We start from the raw sequence: 19134 nt of genomic DNA on the forward strand, positions 1-19134 counted from the left end.
GGGGGGACATGGGGGCATGGGGGGACATGGGGGGATATGGGGGGACATGGGGGGACATGGGGGGATATGGGGGGGCATGGGGGGATATAGGGGGGGCATGAGGGGACATGGGGGCGTGGGGGGACATGGGGGGATATGGGGGGATATGGGGGGGACATGGGGGGGCATGGGGGGGCATGGGGGGGACATGGGGGGATATGGGGGGGCATGGGGGGGGGCATGGGGGGGACATGAGGGGAGGCATGGGGGGACATGGGGGCATGGGGGGGGCACGGGAACATGGGGGCATGGGGGGGGTCACAGGGACATGGGGGGGACATGGGAGACACTGGGGCATGGGTGTTATTGGGGGTTATGGGGGACATGGGGCCACATCGGGGCATGGAGGTCGGGGGGGGACATGAGGACACGGGGGATGTGGGGGGGCCATAAGGGGACATGGGGGGGGCATCAGGTAACAAGGCAGGAACACGGGGTATTGGGGGACACAGAGAACGTGGGGGGGGTCAGGGAGGTGGGGGAGGGCAGGCAGGGTCCATTCTCCCCTGTACCCCCCATCCTGCGCCCCCTTGGTCCCCCTGCCCCCCCCCCCATTCCCCCCCAGCACAAACGAGGGCACAAAGGGGTTAAACTGGTTTATTGCTCTGAAGTTGTGGGGGGGTCTGGATGCCCCATGGGGGGAGCAAAGGGTGCCCCCCCCCCCCCCCGCACTCCTGGGTCTCCCCGGGCCGGGGGGTGCCCGGCCCCCCCGCCGTGCCCGGCAGCGCCAGCCCCGGGGTTAGTATAGGGGTGCAGGGTTGGGGTGAGGGGGGGCCGGGGGGGACTGGGGGGGCCACACGGGCACCTAGTAGTAGGTCTCCTTCTCCACCCAGCCTGCAAGGGGATGGGTGTCACGGGGGGGTGAGCTGGGGGTGTTCCCCACCCCCTGGGTGCCCCCCCCCCCTTGAGTGCCCCCCACCTCTCCTGGGTATCCCCTTCTCCCATGGGGGCTCCCCACTTCCCTGTGTCCCCCCCCCCAAACCCTTTAGGTGCTCCCCATGTCTCCTGGGTGGTCCCCCCACTTCTTTGGGTCCCCCCACCCCAACCCCCGGGGGTGCCCCCACCCACCCAGGTACCCCCTAACCTCCCCCCCCCCCCCCCAGTCCTTTGGGTGCAGGCTCCAGCCCTGAGGGTGGGTTGGGGGGGGGGGGCAGCGTCTGCTTTAGGGGGCAGGGGAGCAAGATGGGGGGTTTGGGGGGGGGTGTCACGCCGGGGGGTTTGGGGGGGTCACACCGGGGGGGTGTCACTCACCGCCGGGGTAGCGGCGCAGGATGAGCTTGCGAACCTCATCGTAGGCGAAGATGAGGAGGCTGTAGGGGAAGGCGCAGAACCACCAGGTGACCCTGGGGGGGGGGGGGGGGCAGCGTTTGTGGGGAGGCACCCATGGGTGGGGGTGGCAGGGCCGGGGTGCCCCCCCTCCCCCCCGACTCACTTGAGGGGGTACATGCGCAGGGCCACCCCCATCCCGGGGCAATAGGAGAGGAACGCCGCCAGCGCCGTCTCCTCCAGCAGCCCGAAGATCAGGATCTTGTTCCTGCGGGAGAGCGGCGTGGGTGGGAGGGAGGCACGGGGGGGGGGGGCACCCATGGGTGCTGCGGGGGGGGGTGCTGGGGGGAGGGGGGGGCACCCACTTCATGCCCTGCTGGAAGACGGAGTTGCGTCGGGTCTTGCAGATGATGAGGTCGGCCCATTGCACCACCACGATGCTGGCGAAGAAGGCGGTGTGGCACGTGAACTCCACCACCTTCCGCTGCTCGTAGGTCTGGGGGGGGCGGGCACGGTCTCAGTGCACACCCGCGTGCCCATCCTTTGCACACTCACATGCTCTACCCGCCTAGTTCGCACGCTCACACACAGGGAGGCAGGCACGGGCGCTGCCGCACAGGGGCAGGTGCGAAGCGTGCAAGGAGATGTGCAGGATGAGTGTGGGATGGCACATGCAAACGTGTGTGTGCGTGTGTGTGTGCACATGCAAGGACTTCACACAAGCGCAGACATGTGAGGGCACACGTGCCTAAGCATGTGAGTGTGCACACATGAGCACAGCCGTGCAAAGGCAGGCGCACAAATGGGCATGTGGGAACATGCACAGGGATGGGGCTGCGAGGGCACATGCAAACACACCAACACACACGTGTGCACGCTCGTGCAAGGCCTTTGCATGAGCTGAGGGGCGGATTTGCACATGCACAACCACGGGCAGGTGAGAGCACACGTGTGTAAGCACACACGCAGAGCAGAGCCGTGCCAAGGCAGGCGCACAAGCAGGTGTGCGAGGGGCGTGCGAGGGGCCACTGACCCACTCCTGCCCGTAGGAGTCCTCCAGGTCGTTGGTGGAGCGGTCGTCCCAGGCCAGGCGGATGCCCACCAGCGTGCCGGGCAGGAACCCGTTCTCCGCCAGGATCACGAAGTAGGTGAAGAAACCGCCCAGCGCCTGGATCATCCCTGGGGGGACAGCACCCCGGATCAGGGTGGGCACCCCGGGATGGGCACCCCAGATTGGGGTGGGCACCCCAGGATCAGGGATGGGCACCCCGGGATGGGCACCCCGGGATCAGGGATGGGCACCCCGGGATGGGCACCCCAGGATCAGGGATGGGCACCCCAGGGGCCACCGGTTCCTTCACACGGGGGATGCCGGTGGCACGAGGGATGTGGGGGGGACCTTGGTGGCACCTGGATGTCCCCGGGTGTCGTCCCCCCCGTCCCCCCTGGGGCGCGTGGGGTCAGGGCACGGCTCATCACGGCACAGCCCGGGGTCACGGGTGGGTGCTCCACGGTCATGGGGGGGGCCCTGGGGCTCCGGAGGCCAGCTGGGGGGGGCCTCACTTGGTACCACCAGCGGGTCCTGGGGTGCCACCGGTGCTGGGGGCCCCCATTGTCCCCGGGGGGGGGGTCTGTCCCCCGCCCCTCACCGATCTGCCCGTAGGCCATGCTGATGAGCCGCTCGTTCACCAGCTTGTCGGTCCGGGGGTTCCTGGGCTGGCGCTTCATGATGTCACTCTCGGCCGCCTCGTACGCCAGCGAGATGGCGGGGACCTGGGCGGGGGGGGGGGACACCGTCACCCCTTGTCACCCCCTGTCACCCCCCCCCGTCCCTCCCCATCCTCACCATGTCGGTGCCCAGGTCGATGCAGAGGATGGTGACGGTGCCCAGGGGCAGCGGGATGTTGGCGATGATGAAGAGGAGGAAGGGCGTGATCTCGGGGATGTTGCTGGTCAGGGTGTAGGCGATGGACTTCTTCAGGTTGTCAAAGATCAGGCGGCCTGCGGGGTCGGGGGGTGGCGGGTGACAAAGGGCAGGGGGTGCCCATGAGGGGGGTGAGGAGGGTGATGGAGGGGCCGGCACCGACCTTCCTCCACGCCGGTGACGATGGAGGCGAAGTTGTCGTCGAGGAGGATCATGTCGGCCGCCTGCTTGGAGACGTCGGAGCCGGCGATGCCCATGGCGATGCCGATGTCGGCTTTCTTCAGCGCCGGGGAGTCGTTCACCCCATCCCCCGTCACCGCCACGATGGCACCCTGGGGACGCGGGGGTCAGGGACAGGGACGGGGCATGGGGACGGGGCCACCACGGGGACGCCACGAGGCAGAGAGATGGTGGCACTACGGTGCATGGGAATGGGGACACCACGGGGCACGGGGACACCACGGGGCACAGGGACGGTGGCACTATGATGTCCCCATTCCCATGCACCAAGGGACATGGGGACACCACGGGGCACAGGGATGGGGACACCACGGGGCGCGGGGACAGGATGGGGCACAGGACAGGGCACCGCGGGGCACGGGGACGAGGGCACTGTGCGGATGGGGACGGGGACGTGGCGAGGCGCGGGACGGGGGCAGCAGGGGACACGGGGACAGGGACACCTGGCGCTGGCAGCCCTCCACGATGATGAGCTTCTGCTGGGGGGACGTGCGGGCGAAGACGATCTCGGTGTGGTTCTTGAGGATCTCGTCCAGCTGCTCCGAGGTCATGTCCTTCAGGTCGGAGCCGTGCACCACGCAGGCCTTCGCCTCCCTGCCACACGCAGCTTCAGCGGGGGCCGCCGGACCCCCGGACCCCCCCCGGCACTGGTGCCTACCGGGGGTTGACCTGGCTGACGGGGATGTTGAGGCGGGCGGCGATGTCCTCCACCGTCTCGTTGCCCTCCGAGATGATGCCCACCCCCTTGGCGATGGCCTTGGCCGTGATGGGGTGGTCCCCGGTCACCATGATCACCTGGGGGGGGGGCACAGAGGGGTGACCCCCTGCTCAGGGTGGGGGGGGCTGTGGGGTGCAGGGATGGAGGGGGGACCCCGGGGGGGGTCAGGGAGCACAGGGATGGGGGGGGAGTGCAGGGATGGGGGGACCCGGGGGGGGTCAGAGGGTCCGCAGAGAGGGTCCCACCTTGATGCCGGCGCTGCGGCACTTGCCGACTGCGTCGGGGACGGCAGCGCGGGGGGGGTCGATCATGGACATCAGCCCCACGAAGCAGAGGTTGCTGGTGGGGAAGTTGACCTCGTCGGCATCAAACCTGAACCCGCGGGGGAACTTGTCCGGGGGCAGGTAGAGGTGGCAGAAACCTGGTGGGTGCCGGCGGGTGACGGGGTGTGGGCACCCCCGGGCACCCCCTTCCCTTGCCCGGTACCCCTGGTCCCTGTCACGGCCCCCCCGGTGCCCCCTTTGCCCCCACGTCCCCCCAGTGCTTGTGCCGGTGCCCCCCCCGTGGTCCTACCCCCTGCATCCTCCACACACCGCGTTCCCCCTGTGTGCCCCCCCCCCCCAGCCCCTCTGTCCCCAAGCCCGTCCTCCCCATGCTGTGTCCCCGTGTCCCCACGTCGCTCTGTCCATCCCCACATTCCTATGTCCTCCGCACCCCCCGACCCCATGTCCCTTTGCCTCCACGCCCTGCCCCATGCCCCCCCCACCCCCATCACCCCACCCCAAGCCCCCCACACCCCCCCATGTCCCCCACACCTCCACCACCCCACCCCGTGCCCCCACGCGCCCGTCCCTGCCCCATCCCCTGTGCCCCCCACCCCCCACCCCCAGCGCTATGCCCCCCGTCCTCACCCAGCACGCGCTCCCCCAGCCCCCCCAGCTCCAGGTAGGCGTTCTGGAAGGCTTCCCGCATCTCCTGGTCCAGCGGCACCTCCTGGCCCTGCAGCAGGATGCGGGAGCAGCGGTCCAGGATGCGCTCGGGGGCCCCCTTCATCACCAGCAGGTACCCCTGGGGGTCTTCCTCCCGCTCGTGGATGGAGAGCTGCGGGCACAGCAGCGGGCACGCCGTCACCGCGCTGCACCTGCCAACCGCCCCGGGGTCGCCGCCGCCACCGCCGGCCCGGCACACCTGGTATTTGTTGGTGGAGTTGAAGGGGATCTCGGTGACTTTGGGGTTCTTGTCCCGCATCTTTTTGACAGAGCCGCAGGAGAGCTGGATGCACTTCAGCAGCGCCGACTCCGAGGCGTCGCCCGCCGTGTCCCGCTGGCGTGGGGATGCTGACGGTGATGCCGGCGGCACGAGGGGCACCGGGGCCGGCACCGCCCCGGCTCTCAGGAGGATTTGGGAGGTTCTGGGGGCGGGGGGGGGGGGTCAGCACCCACCCACCTTGGAAATGGAGATGTTTTCCTGGCCTGGCTTGAAGACGGCGCGGTTGCAGAGCCCGGCGATGCGTGCCAGTGCCGCCCAGGTGGGCGAGCGCTTGTCGAAGGTGGCACCTGGGGGACACCCAGCCCCTCAGCCACACCGCGCCCCCCCCCCCCGCCTCCTCCGGGGACACCTCCCTCGCTCCCGGGGGTGCCCTGGGGTCAGGGTGCCAGCCACCCACCCGACTGGTCCTCGGTGGTGTCGGCCTCGTGGATCTGGTTGTCGAACCACATGTGGGCGACGGTCATGCGGTTCTGGGTGAGGGTCCCCGTCTTGTCGGAGCAGATGGTGGAGGTGGAGCCCAGCGTCTCCACCGCCTCCAGGTTCTTCACCAGGCAGTTCTTCCGCGCCATCCGCTTGGCCGTCAGCGTCAGGCACACCTGGGGGGGACGGACATGGGGCTCAGCGGGCACCCATGGGTGTCAGCAAGCACCAGGCACTGGGCATTGCTGGGTGCACCAGGGCTAGCCCAGCAGAACCAGTGCCCACCACCTCCCTCCCAGCAGAACCAGCACCCCCCCCGCACCATCCCACCCCTCTGCTCCCCCAGTGACTCTTACGGTGACGGTGGCCAGCAGCCCCTCAGGGACGTTCGCCACGATGATGCCGATGAGGAAGATGACGGCCTCCAGCCAGGTGTAGCCCAGGATGAGGGAGAGGATGAAGAAGGAGAGGCCGAGGAAGACGGCGACGCCGGTGATGAGGCGGATGAAGTGCTCGATCTCCATGGCAATGGGCGTGCGCCCCACCTCCAGCCCCGAGGCCAGCGAGGCGATGCGCCCCATCACCGTCCGGTCCCCCGTGGAGATGACGATGCCGCGGGCGGTGCCTGGCGGGACGAGGAAGGGTGACACAGCCACGGGGGACCCCCCCCCGGCCCCCGTGGCCAGGGACCCCCGGGACCCACCTTCCACACAGTTTGTGGAGAAGAAGCAGATGTTGCGGGTCTCCAGCGGGTTCTCGTGGGTGAACTCGGGCGAGCGGGTCTGCGGCTCCGACTCCCCGGTCAGCGACGAGTTGTCCACCTGGCACCGACGGCACCGGTGGGCGCTGGGGCACTGGGCACCGCCGGGCTCGGCCGGCCGGACCCCTGGGCCACGGGAGCCCACTCGGGCCAGCCCCGCTGTCCCCACGCTAGTCCTGGTGCCCACCCCGTGCCGGCCCACCGGTGCCCGCTCACCTTGCAGCCGTGGGAGGAGATGATGCGCATGTCGGCGGGCACCCGGTCCCCCCCCTTCACCTCCACCAGGTCGCCCACCACCACGTTCTCAGCGTTGATCTGGATCTTCTCGCCCTCACGGATCACCAGCGCTTGCTGCCGGGACGCAGAGCACCCTGAGGGACGCCTGGGCACCCCCCCCCCCCCCCGGGACCCCCTGGGCCCACCCGGGCGCCCACCCAGGCACCTACCTGTGGCACCATGTTCTTGAAGGAGTCCATGATCTTGGAGCTTTTGGCCTCTTGGTAGTAGGAGAAGCAGCCGGTGACGATGACGACGGCGGCCAGCACCACCCCCAGGTACAGCTGGGACCCAGGCAGCGACGCCTCAGCACCCAGCACCCCGAGGTGCAGGGTGGGACCCCCCGGGTGCCCCCAGCACGGGGGGCTGCAGAGGGGACCCCCGCACCAGCCTGGCCCATTTGATGCCCAAACCCAGACCCTCAAGAGCTGGCACGGGGCGGGGGGGGAACGACAGGACAATGTGCCCATGGCCACGCTCCCCACAGATGGGGCACCCGGCAAGCTGCCCCCCAGCCCCCCACGGTGCCTGTGCCCCCCCAGGCTGCCCATGCCCCTGCAATGTCTGTGCTCCCTGCGATGCCCATGCACCCCGCGATGTCCGTGCACCCCAGGGTGCTCATGAACTCCACGACATCCGTGTCCCCGTGATGCCTGTGCCCCTCTCTAGGGTGCTTGTGCCCGTGACACCCACTCGTGCACCTGGTGATGCCTGTGCCCCGCCATGCTCATGCACCCCACGATGTCCGTGTACCCCCAGTGCCCGTGCCCCCCCGATGCCCCCCCCCCCCCCAGGTGCCCTCACGTTGTCGTTGGAGGGCTCGTCCTCCATGGCAGCCTGGATGCCGTAGGCCAGGAAGCAGAGGATGGCCCCGATCCAGAGCAGGATGGAGAAGCCCCCGAAGAGCTGCCGGCAGAACTTGACCCACTCGGGGGTGGTTGGGGGGGGGCGTCAGCGCGTTGGGACCATCCTGCACCAGGATCTCGGCCGCGCGCGCGTTGGTCAGGCCCTGGGGGGGGGGGGGGGGGCACATGCTGCCACCCGGGGCTGGGGGGATGCCGGGGGTCCCAGCCAGGGGACAGATCCCCGAGGGCAGGGTGCCATGGCCAGGGCACCCTGGGGATGCGAGGGGCTACAGGGGACGGGGAACATGGCGGGGGGGGGCATGGGGGCAGGAGGGGATGGGGGGGGGGGCACGGCTGGGTGTCACCCATGGGGATGGGGGGGCAGGAGGGGATGGGGGGGCACGGCTGAGTGTCCCCCATGGGGACGGGGGGGCAGGAGGGGATGGGGGGCACAGCTGGGTGTCACCCATGGGGATGGGGGGGCAGGAGGGGATGGGGGGCACGGCTGGGTGTCCCCCATGGGGACGGGGGGGCAGGAGGGGATGGGGGGCACAGCTGGGTGTCACCCATGGGGATGGGGGGGGCGGGGGGGGCAGGAGGGGATGGGGGGGGCCCGGCTGAGTGTCCCCCATGGGGATGGGGATGCAGGATGCTGGAGACGGCCCTGCGGACGGGACACGGGGACATCTCACCCGGGACAGGTCCACCTGGTACTTCCTGCCCAGCTCATCCAGGGACAGCTTGTGGTCATCCTGCCGGGCACACGCCACCCGTGTCACCCCGGTGTCCCGGTCAGCCGCCCCCGGTGTGTGTGTCCCCCCGGTCCCCTCCTCACCAAGTTGACCTCCTTCTTCAGCTCATCCAGCTCCTTCTCCTTCTGCTTCCTCTTGCCGCCCCCGTTCTCGGAGGTGGTGGCAGCGGGCGAGTACTCCCGGCCGGCCTGCGGGCGCGGGACCCCGTGGGCACGCTGGCACCGCCGGCGCGGCTGGCACCACCGGCGGCACGGCCCTCGCCGTGGGCAGGGGCATTACCATGGGCATGGATGTCACCGCCAGCATGGGGGTCACCGTGGCCACAGGCATCATCGAGGGTACGGGGCGTCACCGTGGGCACGGGGGGGACTGCAGGCACCGGTGGCAGCGTGGGCATGGGGGGCACCGCAGGCGGCGGGGGGGGTCCAAGTGGGGGGAAGCGCCGTGGAGGTGGGGGGGCAGTGGGGGTGGCACTGTGGCCGTGGGGGGGGGGGGGGGCCAGGACCAGGGAGGGGGTGGCACTGTGGCTGGGGGGGGGGGGGGGGGCCCCAGGGCCATCACTTTGTCCATGGAGGGGGATCCCTGGGGCCATGGGGGGGGTCACTGTGGACATGGGGGGGGGTCCCACAATCTGGGGCGGGGGGGTGGGGGAAACATGCTGCCTACACCAAGGGCATGACGGAAAGGCAGGGGTGCTGCCGCAGGCAGGGGACAGGCAGCCCTGCCCGCCCTCCTGGGGGGTGGTGACACGGCCCCCCCCGGCCCCCCGCTGCCAGTGGCGGGGGGTCCCCCAGGGCTGGCAGGCCCGGTGGCACGTCCGGAGGCTCTGCCCGCCGGGCCGGAGGTTGGCAGGAGCAGGCAGGAGCAGGCAGGGGCCGGGGGGGCAGCGGGTGCCCCAGCGTGGGGCCGGGGGGGGCGGGGGGGGCCGATGCGGTCATGGAAAACGGCCCCGGTGCCAAGAACAACGGCCGGGAGCGGAGGGGGGGGGGGTCGTGTTACCTCGGGGACAGGGACACGGGGGGGCACCCCCACCCCCCCCACGGGGCACCCCCAAGCGGGGGGGCTCTGCTGCCTGCCCCCTCCTCCCCGGACACTGGGGACCCGCAGCCCCCCAACACGCGGACACTTTGGCTTTGCACGGGGGGGGGGGGGGGCACTTGAAGGGGGCACCCCGGGATTTCGGGGGGGTAGGGGTGGCAGGAGGGTAGCGCTGGGGGTGGGTGTCGTGTGTGGTGTGTCCCCCCCCCCAGCATTTCCCTGGGGACAGTCTGCCAGGAGGGGACGGGGGGACGCTCGTGGGGCCACCCCCTGTCCCACATCCTGTGGGTCCCCCCACCTTTGGGTGGGTGCCCAGAGGCCGGGGGGGAGGGTGGGGGGAGGTGGCCGTGCCAGACGGGACGGGGGGGGCCCGGCGGGACTGGGGGTACCGGGCGAGGCGCCAGCCCCGGCTCAGGGCCCCCCCGCGGCCGTTGCCACGGCACCGGGGACCCTGGCGCTGAGCAGCCGGGGCCACGGGCACGGGGCCACGGGCACGGGTGGGGGACGGGCACGGGGGGGGGGACAGGGTCCTCCACGGGGGCACCCCGGCTCCGTGCCTCAGTTTCCCCACTGCGGGGGACCCTTCCCTCCCCTCGCATTCCTTTACCGAAGTGGGGGGGGAGAACGCAGGCGTCCGGGCAGCCGTCCACCCGTGTCAGGGGTCACTCGGGAAGGGGTGGCAGTGGGACCCGGGTGGGGGACAGTATGGGGGGGGGCAGTGGCACCGGGGGGGGGTGGGATGGGGGGGGAAGGGGCAGTGGGACCCTGGGAGTGGCGGCTGGGAGCGTGGGGGGCCGCGGGCTGCAGGACGCCGGTGGGTGGGTGCCGGGGGCAGCACCCGACGGGGACAGCGGTGGCAGCGGGTGGGTGCTGTGGGTGCCCCGCGTGGGTGCGTGCTGCCTGGCAGCGGGCAGGTACCCACACGGGTGGGTGCCCCGGGGGTGGGCGTCCCGCGTGGGCGGGTGCCGCCTGGCAGCGGGTGGGTGCTGTGGGTGCCCCGCGTGGGTGGGTGCCAGCGTCAGGTGCCGGGTGGCAGCTGGTGGGTGCCCGCAGAGGTGGGCGCTCGGGGGGGGAGGGGGGGTGCGTGGGTGCCCCGCGTGGGTGGGTGCCCCGCGTGGGCGGGTGGCGGAGCAGCGGGCGCCCCGGGCCCCCTACTCACCCCTCTGCCCATGGCGCTGCCGTCGCTGCTCTCGGCCCGGGGCACTCGGGGGCGGCGGCGGCGGCGGCCGAGAAAAACCCTCCGGGCCCCGCCCGGCCCGTCCCCCCCCCCGCCCACCGGGCCGGGCCCCCCCCGTCCCACCCTCCAGCCCCCCGCGCCCCTCCTGGCCGGACACGGACTCTCCCCCCCCCCCCGCACCCCCTCTCCGACCCCCCTCCCGTTATGGGGGGCGGCTCCTCCCGCTCCCCCCCCCCCCGGCCGTGCTTGGGGGTCTCCGCGCCCCTCCCGGTCCCAGCCCCCCCCTTTGGAGGCGGCCGTGGGACCCAGGCGTCCGGGGCCGTGGGGGGTCCCGGCCGAGTGGTGGGAACCCAGGTGTCCGGGCCGGGGGGGCGGCCCCCCCTGACCGCCCCCCGCTGCGGGGGTCTCAGGGGACCCCGGTCCGGACCCCCCCACGCTGACCCCGCAGCTTGGTGGCGGGGGGGGGGGACGGGGGGCAGAGGCTGCCCAGACGGCTGGGTCCCTCCCTGCAGCCCCCCCCAGAGCAGGGGGTGACCCCGGGGGGGCAGTTGGGGGGGGCTGGTGTGCCCCAACCCCCCCCCCAGCGCGTCCCCAGTTCTCCCAGTGTGCTCCTGCCCCGGCCGGGCAGCAACTGGAGCGCGGGACGGCTAAAATTAGCCAGGGAAAGGCCACGGCCTGGGGGGGCTGTGCCGGGGGGGCTGTGCCGGGGGGGCTGTGCTGGGGGGGGGGGGCTGTGCCGGGGGGGCTGTGCTGGGGGGGGGGGCTGTGCTGGGGGGGCTGTGCTGGGGGGGGGGGCTGTGCCGGGGGGGCTGTGCCGGGGGGGGGCTGTGCTGGGGGGGCTGTGCTGGGGGGGCGGTGCCGGGGGGGGGGGGCTGTGCCGGGGGGGCTGTGCCGGGGGGGGCTGTGCCGGGGGGGCTGTGCCGGGGGGGGCTGTGCTGGGGGGGCTGTGCTGGGGGGGGGCTGTGCCGGGGGGGGCTGTGCTGGGGGGGGCTGTGCCGGGGGGGGCTGTGCTGGGGGGGCTGTGCCGGGGGGGCTGTGCTGGGGGGGGGCTGTGCCGGGGGGGGGCTGTGCTGGGGGGGGGCTGTGCCGGGGGGGCTGTGCCCAGGGACAACCCTGCCCTGGTTCACCGGTGCCCAGGCCGGCTGCTCCCCCAGGACACGGTTGTGCCGGGGAACCGACTGTGGCCGAGGGCCTGGGGCTGGATGTGCCCCGGGACCGGCTGTGCCCGCGGTGGTTGTGCCCAGGGACGCGGTTGTGCCCAGGAGCCGACTGTTCCCGGGGTCACGGCTGTGCCTGGGGCCGACTGTGCCCAGGCTGGCTGCGCCTGGGACGGTGCCCGCGGCGGCTGTGCCCGTGGCGGGTGTGCGCGCGGTGGTTGTGCCCGTGGCAGCTGTGCCCGTGGCGGGTGTGCGCGCAGTGGTTGTGCCCATGGTGGGTGTGCGCATGGTGGTTGTGCCCGCAGTGGTTGTGCCCACGGTGGTTGTGCCCGCAGTGGTTGTGCCCATGGTGGGTGTGCGCGCGGTGGTTGTGTCCGCAGTGGTTGTGCCCACGGTGGTTGTGCCCACAGTGGTTGTGCGCGCGGTGGTTGTGCCCGCGGTGGGTGTGCGCGCGGTGGTTGTGCCCATGGTGGGTGTGCCCACAGTGGTTGTGCCCACAGTGGTTGTGCGCGTGGTGGTTGTGCCCATGGTGGGTGTGCGCGCGGTGGTTGTGCCCGCGGTGGGTGTGCGCGCGGTGGTTGTGCCCGCGGTGGTTGTGTCCGCAGTGGTTGTGCCCACGGTGGTTGTGCCCACAGTGGTTGTGCGCGCGGTGGTTGTGCCCGCGGTGGGTGTGCGCGCGGTGGTTGTGCCCATGGTGGGTGTGCCCACAGTGGTTGTGCCCACAGTGGTTGTGCGCGTGGTGGTTGTGCCCATGGTGGGTGTGCGCGCGGTGGTTGTGCCCGCGGTGGGTGTGCGCGCGGTGGTTGTGCCCGCAGTGGTTGTGCCCACGGTGGTTGTGCCCATGGTGGGTGTACCCAGTGTCACGTCCTGACACCCCCATACCCCGCAGAGCCCCCTCCAGCCCCCCCGTCCTGCCCCGCAGCCCCAGTGCCCCCAGTCCTGCTCAAGGTCCCCTCCCAGTATCCCCCCCCCATTCCTCCCGGCCCCCCAAGGTCCGGCTTAGTCACCATGGCAACCGTCAAGGGCAGCTCAAGGACATGGGGGGGGACGGACGCGGCCATGGGGCCCACAGCCCCCCGCACCAGTGCCACCAGTCTGCACCAGTGCTCCCAGCATCCCCACACCCGTCTGCTGCACCAGTTCCCCGGGTGCAGCCTCACGCTCCCAGTGCAGCCCAGTATCCCCAGTACCCCCCGTGCCACCGGTCCAGCCCTGTACCCCCAGTGCAGCCCAGTATCCCCAGTCTGGACCAGTGCCACCGGTCCACACCAGTGCCCCAGTCTGTCCCAGTACTGCCTAGTCTGCCCATCTTCCCCAGCACCTCCCAGCACATCCCAGTATGCCCCAGTCTGTCCCAGTCCCCCCCCCATCTGCCCCAGCACCCCCCCATCCGTCCCAGTGCCCCCCAGTATCTCCAGCACCCCCAGTCGTCCCTCCAGTCCCCCCAGTCTGTCCCAGTCGGGGCCGGGCACGCCGAGGCCGGTTGGGGGGGGGGTGTGTTTAGCCAGGCCGTGCCCCCCGCTGTCCCCCCCCGCTGCCCCCCAAGCTGAGCAAACAGATGACGTGGGCACAGGCGCCACGTGCTGGGCCCCCTCCCCGGCCCCACGGGGGACCGAGGCGTCCGGCCCACGCCCCCCCCCCCCCCTTGCTGCCCCGAGGCAGACCAGTCCTCCCAGTCGCCCCAGTTCCCTGCTGGAGGTGGCAGCAGTGACGCGTGTCCCGGCAGGGGGTGGGGGAGGGAGGGGGGGAGCTGGCGCCACGCACACGCGTGTGCCCCTGCCCGCGCGAGGACCGTGCCCCACCAGCACCCCGCGCAGCTGCTGCCTGTGGGCGGGAGGAATGTGGCAGCCGGGGGGGACACGGGGACGCGGGGAGGCGGGGGGAGCGTCAACTCCCCGCTGATCACACCAACACGCGTGTGCACACACGCGGCCCCCCCCCCCGCCCCCCGCCCCGGCCAACACGCGTGTGCGCACACCCGTGGGGACCCGGCAGTGCTGGGGGGGGGGGGGTCCCGGGCTGCGCCCCGCTGCCGGACCCGGGGGGACCCGGCCCCACGCGGCCCCACGCGGCCCCACGCGGCCCCACGCGTCCTGCCGGGGGGGGGGGGGGGGCGGCTCCTGCCCCCCCGGCCGCTCCACCCGAGACGTGGGCGCGCGTCGGTGGGCGGGGCTGGAGGCGGGGCCTGGGCGGGGCTGGAGGCGGGGCCAGGGGTGGGCGGGGCCAGGGGTGGGCGGGGCGTCCGGACGCGCAACCCCCGCTCGGCTCCGCCCACTCCCGAGCACCGCCCCCCCCGCCGTGGTGCCCCCCCCCCCCCAAACTGGCGAGGGGGCACCCATGGGTGCCCAGGGAGGTGCTGCCTCAGCCCCCCCCATTAAAACACCCTCATTTGGAGCGTGAGAGTCTTGTTAACGACGCTGTGTCACACACACCCCCCACCCCCGGGCACCCCCCCCCCCCGCTTTCTGCCCCCATCACGGGGGGGGGCATTTGGCCCTCGGCTGTGCCCCTCACCCTGGGATTACTGTAGGCCCTACAATAATAACCTGGGAGGGGTGAAAGGTCAAGGCTAAGCCAGGACCCCCAGGGGGGCAACAATGCCACGGGGGGGGGGGAAGTAATGTGCCATCGCCTGGAGCCCCCCCTTAATCCTCAGGGTGGGGGGGCACTAATCCCTGCCTGGCAATGGGGGAGCTCTGCCAAGCCCTGTTTCACCCCAGATTCCCCAGTGGGGGGCAGCGGATGGGCACCCCCCGAGCTCAGGCGCACCCCAAGACCACCGTCAGAAGTTGGGGGGGGGGGTAAGGGGGTTTATTAAAAGAAAGCGCGGCGGGGAGCAGCAGGGCGCCCAGCACCCCCGCGCCCGCCCGTGGCCCATCACCGCGCCTCGGGGCTGGCCAGGGTGCCGTTGCTCTCCTGGGGGGTGTCGGGGTCCCCCCCTCCCACCGCCGCCTCCTCCAGCGGCTGGTCCAGGCGGCTGGGGATGGACCAGTAAAGGTGGGCATCGCGGCGTGCGGCCGCCGCCGCCAGCTGCCGGGCGCTGCAGGCCGGGGTGGGCACCGGCACGGTCTGGTGGAAGCCCCCGTAGTCCACCTCGTAGAAGCCCTCCTCCAGGCTCAGCAGCGGGGTGAAGCGGTGGCCCCACAGCACCTCGTCCGCCAGGTACGAGCTCCGAGCCTGGCACGTCATCCCTGCGTCGCGCGGCCGGGGGGGGCAGCCGGTGGGCACCCGTCCCCCAGCGCCCTGGGGATTGGGGGGTGCCCGGCCCCCTGCCCCCCGGCAGAGTAGGGAGGTGCAAGGGGTGCCCTGACCCAAGTTGGGGGGGGGGGGGGGCTGTGCTGCACCTGCTGCGTGGGGCACCCCCATGTGTGAAGCCCCCAGTTCATGGGGGACCCCAATCCTGGCTGGGGGGGGCTGTGCTGCACCCAGTGCGCGGGGGGGCCCCAGTGGGCTGGGGACAGGCTGGGACATCAGGGGCTGTCACTGTCATCGGGGTCCCCTCCCCAAACTCCTCCAGAAGGCTTCCATGGGGGGGAAAGGGGGTGCAGGGGAAGGGGGCTGCCCCCCTCCGAGTCCTGCAATTTGGGGGGGGGGCACCCACAGCCGGGCTGAGCTTGGGGGTGGGGGTGGATGTGGGGGTCACCTCCCAGCCAGGACCAGGCAGGAACACGTTGTGGGCCACGGGGGTGAGATGTCCCCATGAGGTGAGGTGTCCCCATGAGATGAGGTGTCCCCATGAGGTGAGATGTCCCCATGAGGTGAGGTGTCCCCATGAGGTGAGGTGTCCCCATGAGATGTCCCCATGAGGTGAGATGTCCCCATGAGGTGAGGTGTCCCCATGAGGTGTCCCCATGAGATGTCCCCATGAGTTGAGGTGTCCCCATGAGATGTCCCCATGAGGTGAGATGTCCCCATGAGGTGTCCCCATGAGTTGAGGTGTCCCCACAGAGATATTCCCATGGAGATGAGGTGGCCAATGGAGTATCTCCATGGAGATGGCCACGGAGGTGTCCCCGTGGAGGTGTCCCCGTGGAGGTGTCCTCACAGAGATGAGGTGTCCCCAAGCACATCCCCCCCCATCCGCCGCCGGCATCGCCGTTACCTGTGGCCTCGACCATCCCCTCGAGGATGACGACGATCTCGAAATCGTCCTTCTCCAGCTGGTGCCGCGAGACATCCCAGAAGGGGCTGCGCTCGTCGATCTCGTGGCTGATGATGAGGGGCGAGACGAGGAAGAGGCGGTCGTCGCCCGTCTCGAAGCCCACGCTCAGGTCGGTCTGGTCCAGGGGGATGAACTCGCCCTCCTGCGTCTGCTTGGACTTGATGAGCTTGGCGCGGATGGAAGCCTCCACGATGTGCGAGTCCCGCAGGTCGCCCACGCGAAACATCAGGCAGAGGCGGTCGTCCCGCAGGGAGACCACGGCGTGGGAGGAGAAGACCAAGGTCTCGGCTCGCTTGTTGGGCTGGGAGATCTTCACGAACATGCAGCCCACCATGAAGGCGTTGACCATGGAGCCCAGGATGGCCTGGAGCAGCAGCAGGACGATGCCCTCGGGACACTTGTCGGTGATGACGCGGTGGCCGTAGCCGATGGTGGTCTCCGTCTCGATGGAGAAGAGGAAGGCGGAGACGAAGCCGTTGAGGTTGTTGACGCAGGGCGTCCAGGCGTGGTCCTCCAGGTGGTCCAGGTCCCCCCGGCAGTAGGCGATGAACCACCAGATGAGGCCGAAGAAGAGCCAGGTGACAGCGTAGGCGAGGATGAAGACGAGGAGGCTGAAGCGCCACTTGAGGTCTACCAGGGTGGTGAAGATGTCGGTGAGGTAGCGGTAGGTCTCCCGCACGTTCCCGTGCTGCACGTTGCACTTGCCGTCCTTCTCCACGTAGCGCTGGCGCTTGCGGGTGCCGGCCCCCCGCCGTCGGGGGGGCGCCGGGGGGGGCTTTGCCTCCCCAGGGACCCCCTCGGGGACCCCGCAGAAGGCGGCGTTGTCCTGCGCCATCGCCCCTCAGAGGCTGCGGGGGGGAAGGGGTTAATGGCGCTGCTCGCCCCCTCCAAACTGGGAGGACTGGGAGGGGATGGTGGCACCAGCTGGTGCGTGGGGGGGGCTGCCGGGACGCCTGGGTCCGTCCGTCCCCCCCCGCAGGTCCCTGCTGGGAGGGGTAAACTGAGGCAGAGGAGCACCCAGGGGTGCTGAGCCCACGCGTGTGCCCACACATGTCTGCACACAGAGGCCTGCAGATGTACGCACACGTGTACACACACACACGCATGCCTGCACACACGGGTACACAGATGCACGTGCACGCACACACATGTGCATTCACAGATACACACGTGCATGCAGCACTAGAGCACACGCAGCTTGCACGCACACATGAGCAGGCGTGCACACGTGTGGACAAGCCACCAGGGACACGCAGGCACACACGTTTGCCCCGGCGGGTGCAGGCCAACGCGTACACCCCGAGGGGCTCCTTGCACGTTCCCGTGCCCTGAGATGGGGTGTGCAACGGGGTGTGCACCAGCGCTGGCACACGCTCCAGACCGATGGTGGCACACGCGTGCACACAGAGCTGGGCCACACACACACACACACACACACGCACAAACGCATGTACGCACCACTGGGCCTTGCACACGCATACACAGCTCCTCCTTGCACACACACCTGTGCGTGTGTGCGCACACACACACACTCCTCCTCTGCCTGTACTCCCCCGGGAATGGGGGGGGGGGGCCCTGCAGCACCCGGCTGTGCCCCCCCACCCTCCCCGCCGTGGGGCACCCCACTCCCACCCGGGTTCGTGGAGATGGACACCCCCCCCCGCCCCCAGCCTGGGGATAAAACGGCAGCGGGGGGGGGGGGGGTGTGGGGGGCGCATCCTCCGCGGTCTGTGCTGGGGGGGGCCCCTCCACGCAGGCCGGGCTCCGCGTGCCCCCAGCACCCCCCACCCGCGGAAAGGGGGGTGTCCCCGGTGCTGCGCCGGGGGGGGGGGGGGTGGCGGGGGGCGGTGCGGGGGGCGGCGTGGCGCAGGGGGAGGCAGCAGGACACCCCCCCCCCCGTGCTGTCTGTGTCCCCCCCCCCGGTCCCGCACTCACCGCTCGCCCCGCGTTCGCCGCTCCCGCCGGGCCGCGCAGCCCCGCCGCGTTGCGCGCATGGCGCAGGGGGAGCGCAGCGCCCGGCCGCACCGGATCGCGCCCGCCCGGCACCGGCACGGGAGCCGCGTGTGTGTGCGTGTGTGTGTGCGCGTGTGTGCGTGTGTGTGTGTGCCCCCCCCCGCTCCCCGTCCCCCCCCCCCCCGCCGTTCCCTTGGCCGCGCTCCCGCCGTTCCCCGGCAACGGCTGCGCCCCGGGAGCGCGCGGCTAAAAATACCGACCAGCGCCCGCCCCCGGCCCCCGCCCCCCCGGGCCCCCACGCGTGACCCCTCGCTCCGGCAGGGCAAGGCCGGCGGGGGGGAGGGCGGAAGGCGGCGGTGCGGTGCACACGCGTGGGAAAGCACGCGTGGGGGGGGCAGTGCGCACACGCGTGTGCGGGGGGGGGAGGCAGGTGCGCACACCTGGGCCACGGACACTGCGGGCTGGGTACGTGAGACAGTACGGGGGGGGACACGCGGGGGCACGGGGGGGGTGACACAGGGCACAGTGGGGGGGGGGGTAGGGTGTGCACACGCCCGTGACACTGAGCACGGCGGGGGGGGGGGTGCACACGACGTCCCGCCCCCCCCCCCGTTGGCCCGGACCCCCCTCACTAGCCCAGGGTTCCCCATCACTAGCCCAGAAGACAACCCCCCCCCCCGAAGGTTCCCCCTCCATAGCCCAGCCCCCTCCCCGTTAGCCCGGGGTCCCTCTCACTAGCGCAGCCCCCACCCCACTAACTCAGCACCCCCCCGTCACTAGCCCAAGGCTCCCCGTCACTAGCCCAGGTTCCCCCACCACTAGCCCAGCTCCCCCTCCCCACTAGCCGAGGGCCCATCACTAACCCAGGACCCCCCGGCACCACCCAGGACCCCCCAGCGCTGCCCAGGACCCCCATGGCTAGCCGCGGCCCGGTGGTCACTAGCCCCCCCCCATCGGTGGCCAGGCCCTCCCCCGGGGCCCGCGGCCGCCTCCGGGAGCCCCCGCGCAGCCCCGGCCCCCCCGCCCCCCCCGGGCGGACAAAGGCGCTTTGTGCCGCGGCCCCGGGGAACCGGCCCCGGCCCGGGAACAGCGGAGCCTTGTGTGGGGCGGCCGCGGCGCCGCGCCCCACGCTCCCACG

At 71.8% G+C, this 19134-nt stretch overlaps 2 protein-coding genes and 1 long non-coding RNA gene across 3 annotated transcripts; 1 reads left to right on the top strand and 2 right to left on the bottom strand.

Moving 5' to 3' along the window:
- Positions 1–621: 621 nt before the first annotated feature.
- Positions 622–10822, bottom strand: LOC142598540 (sodium/potassium-transporting ATPase subunit alpha-2-like). Its single transcript, XM_075737357.1, is given in 25 exon segments — positions 622–873; positions 1291–1382; positions 1472–1573; positions 1671–1801; positions 2339–2484; positions 2955–3078; positions 3152–3306; positions 3393–3561; positions 3913–4063; positions 4128–4264; positions 4433–4608; positions 5099–5288; positions 5376–5510; positions 5634–5743; positions 5854–6052; positions 6233–6501; positions 6580–6697; positions 6853–6987; positions 7083–7196; positions 7717–7848; positions 7850–7921; positions 8450–8509; positions 8593–8697; positions 8789–8878; positions 10707–10822. Coding segments are annotated over 24 exon segments (3105 nt in total). The 5' UTR covers positions 8843–8878; positions 10707–10822; the 3' UTR covers positions 622–844.
- Positions 10823–14676: 3854 nt separating this feature from the next.
- On the bottom strand, positions 14677–18164 carry KCNJ9 (potassium inwardly rectifying channel subfamily J member 9). The gene is made up of 3 exons (XM_075737185.1): positions 17979–18164; positions 15984–16891; positions 14677–15072 (listed from the first exon to the last, which is right to left on the bottom strand). Exons 2-3 carry the CDS (start codon positions 16876–16878, stop codon positions 14759–14761), a joined length of 1209 nt encoding a protein of 402 aa, XP_075593300.1. The 5' UTR covers positions 16879–16891; positions 17979–18164; the 3' UTR covers positions 14677–14758.
- On the top strand, positions 15152–15953 carry LOC142598499 (uncharacterized). The gene is made up of 3 exons (XR_012832663.1): positions 15152–15585; positions 15627–15662; positions 15818–15953. It is a non-coding gene; the product is annotated as an uncharacterized LOC142598499 (long non-coding RNA).
- Positions 18165–19134: the final 970 nt, after the last annotated feature.

This window comes from Balearica regulorum, chromosome 28 (assembly GCF_011004875.1).
Source record: "Balearica regulorum gibbericeps isolate bBalReg1 chromosome 28, bBalReg1.pri, whole genome shotgun sequence".
NCBI lineage: Eukaryota > Metazoa > Chordata > Aves > Gruiformes > Gruidae > Balearica > Balearica regulorum.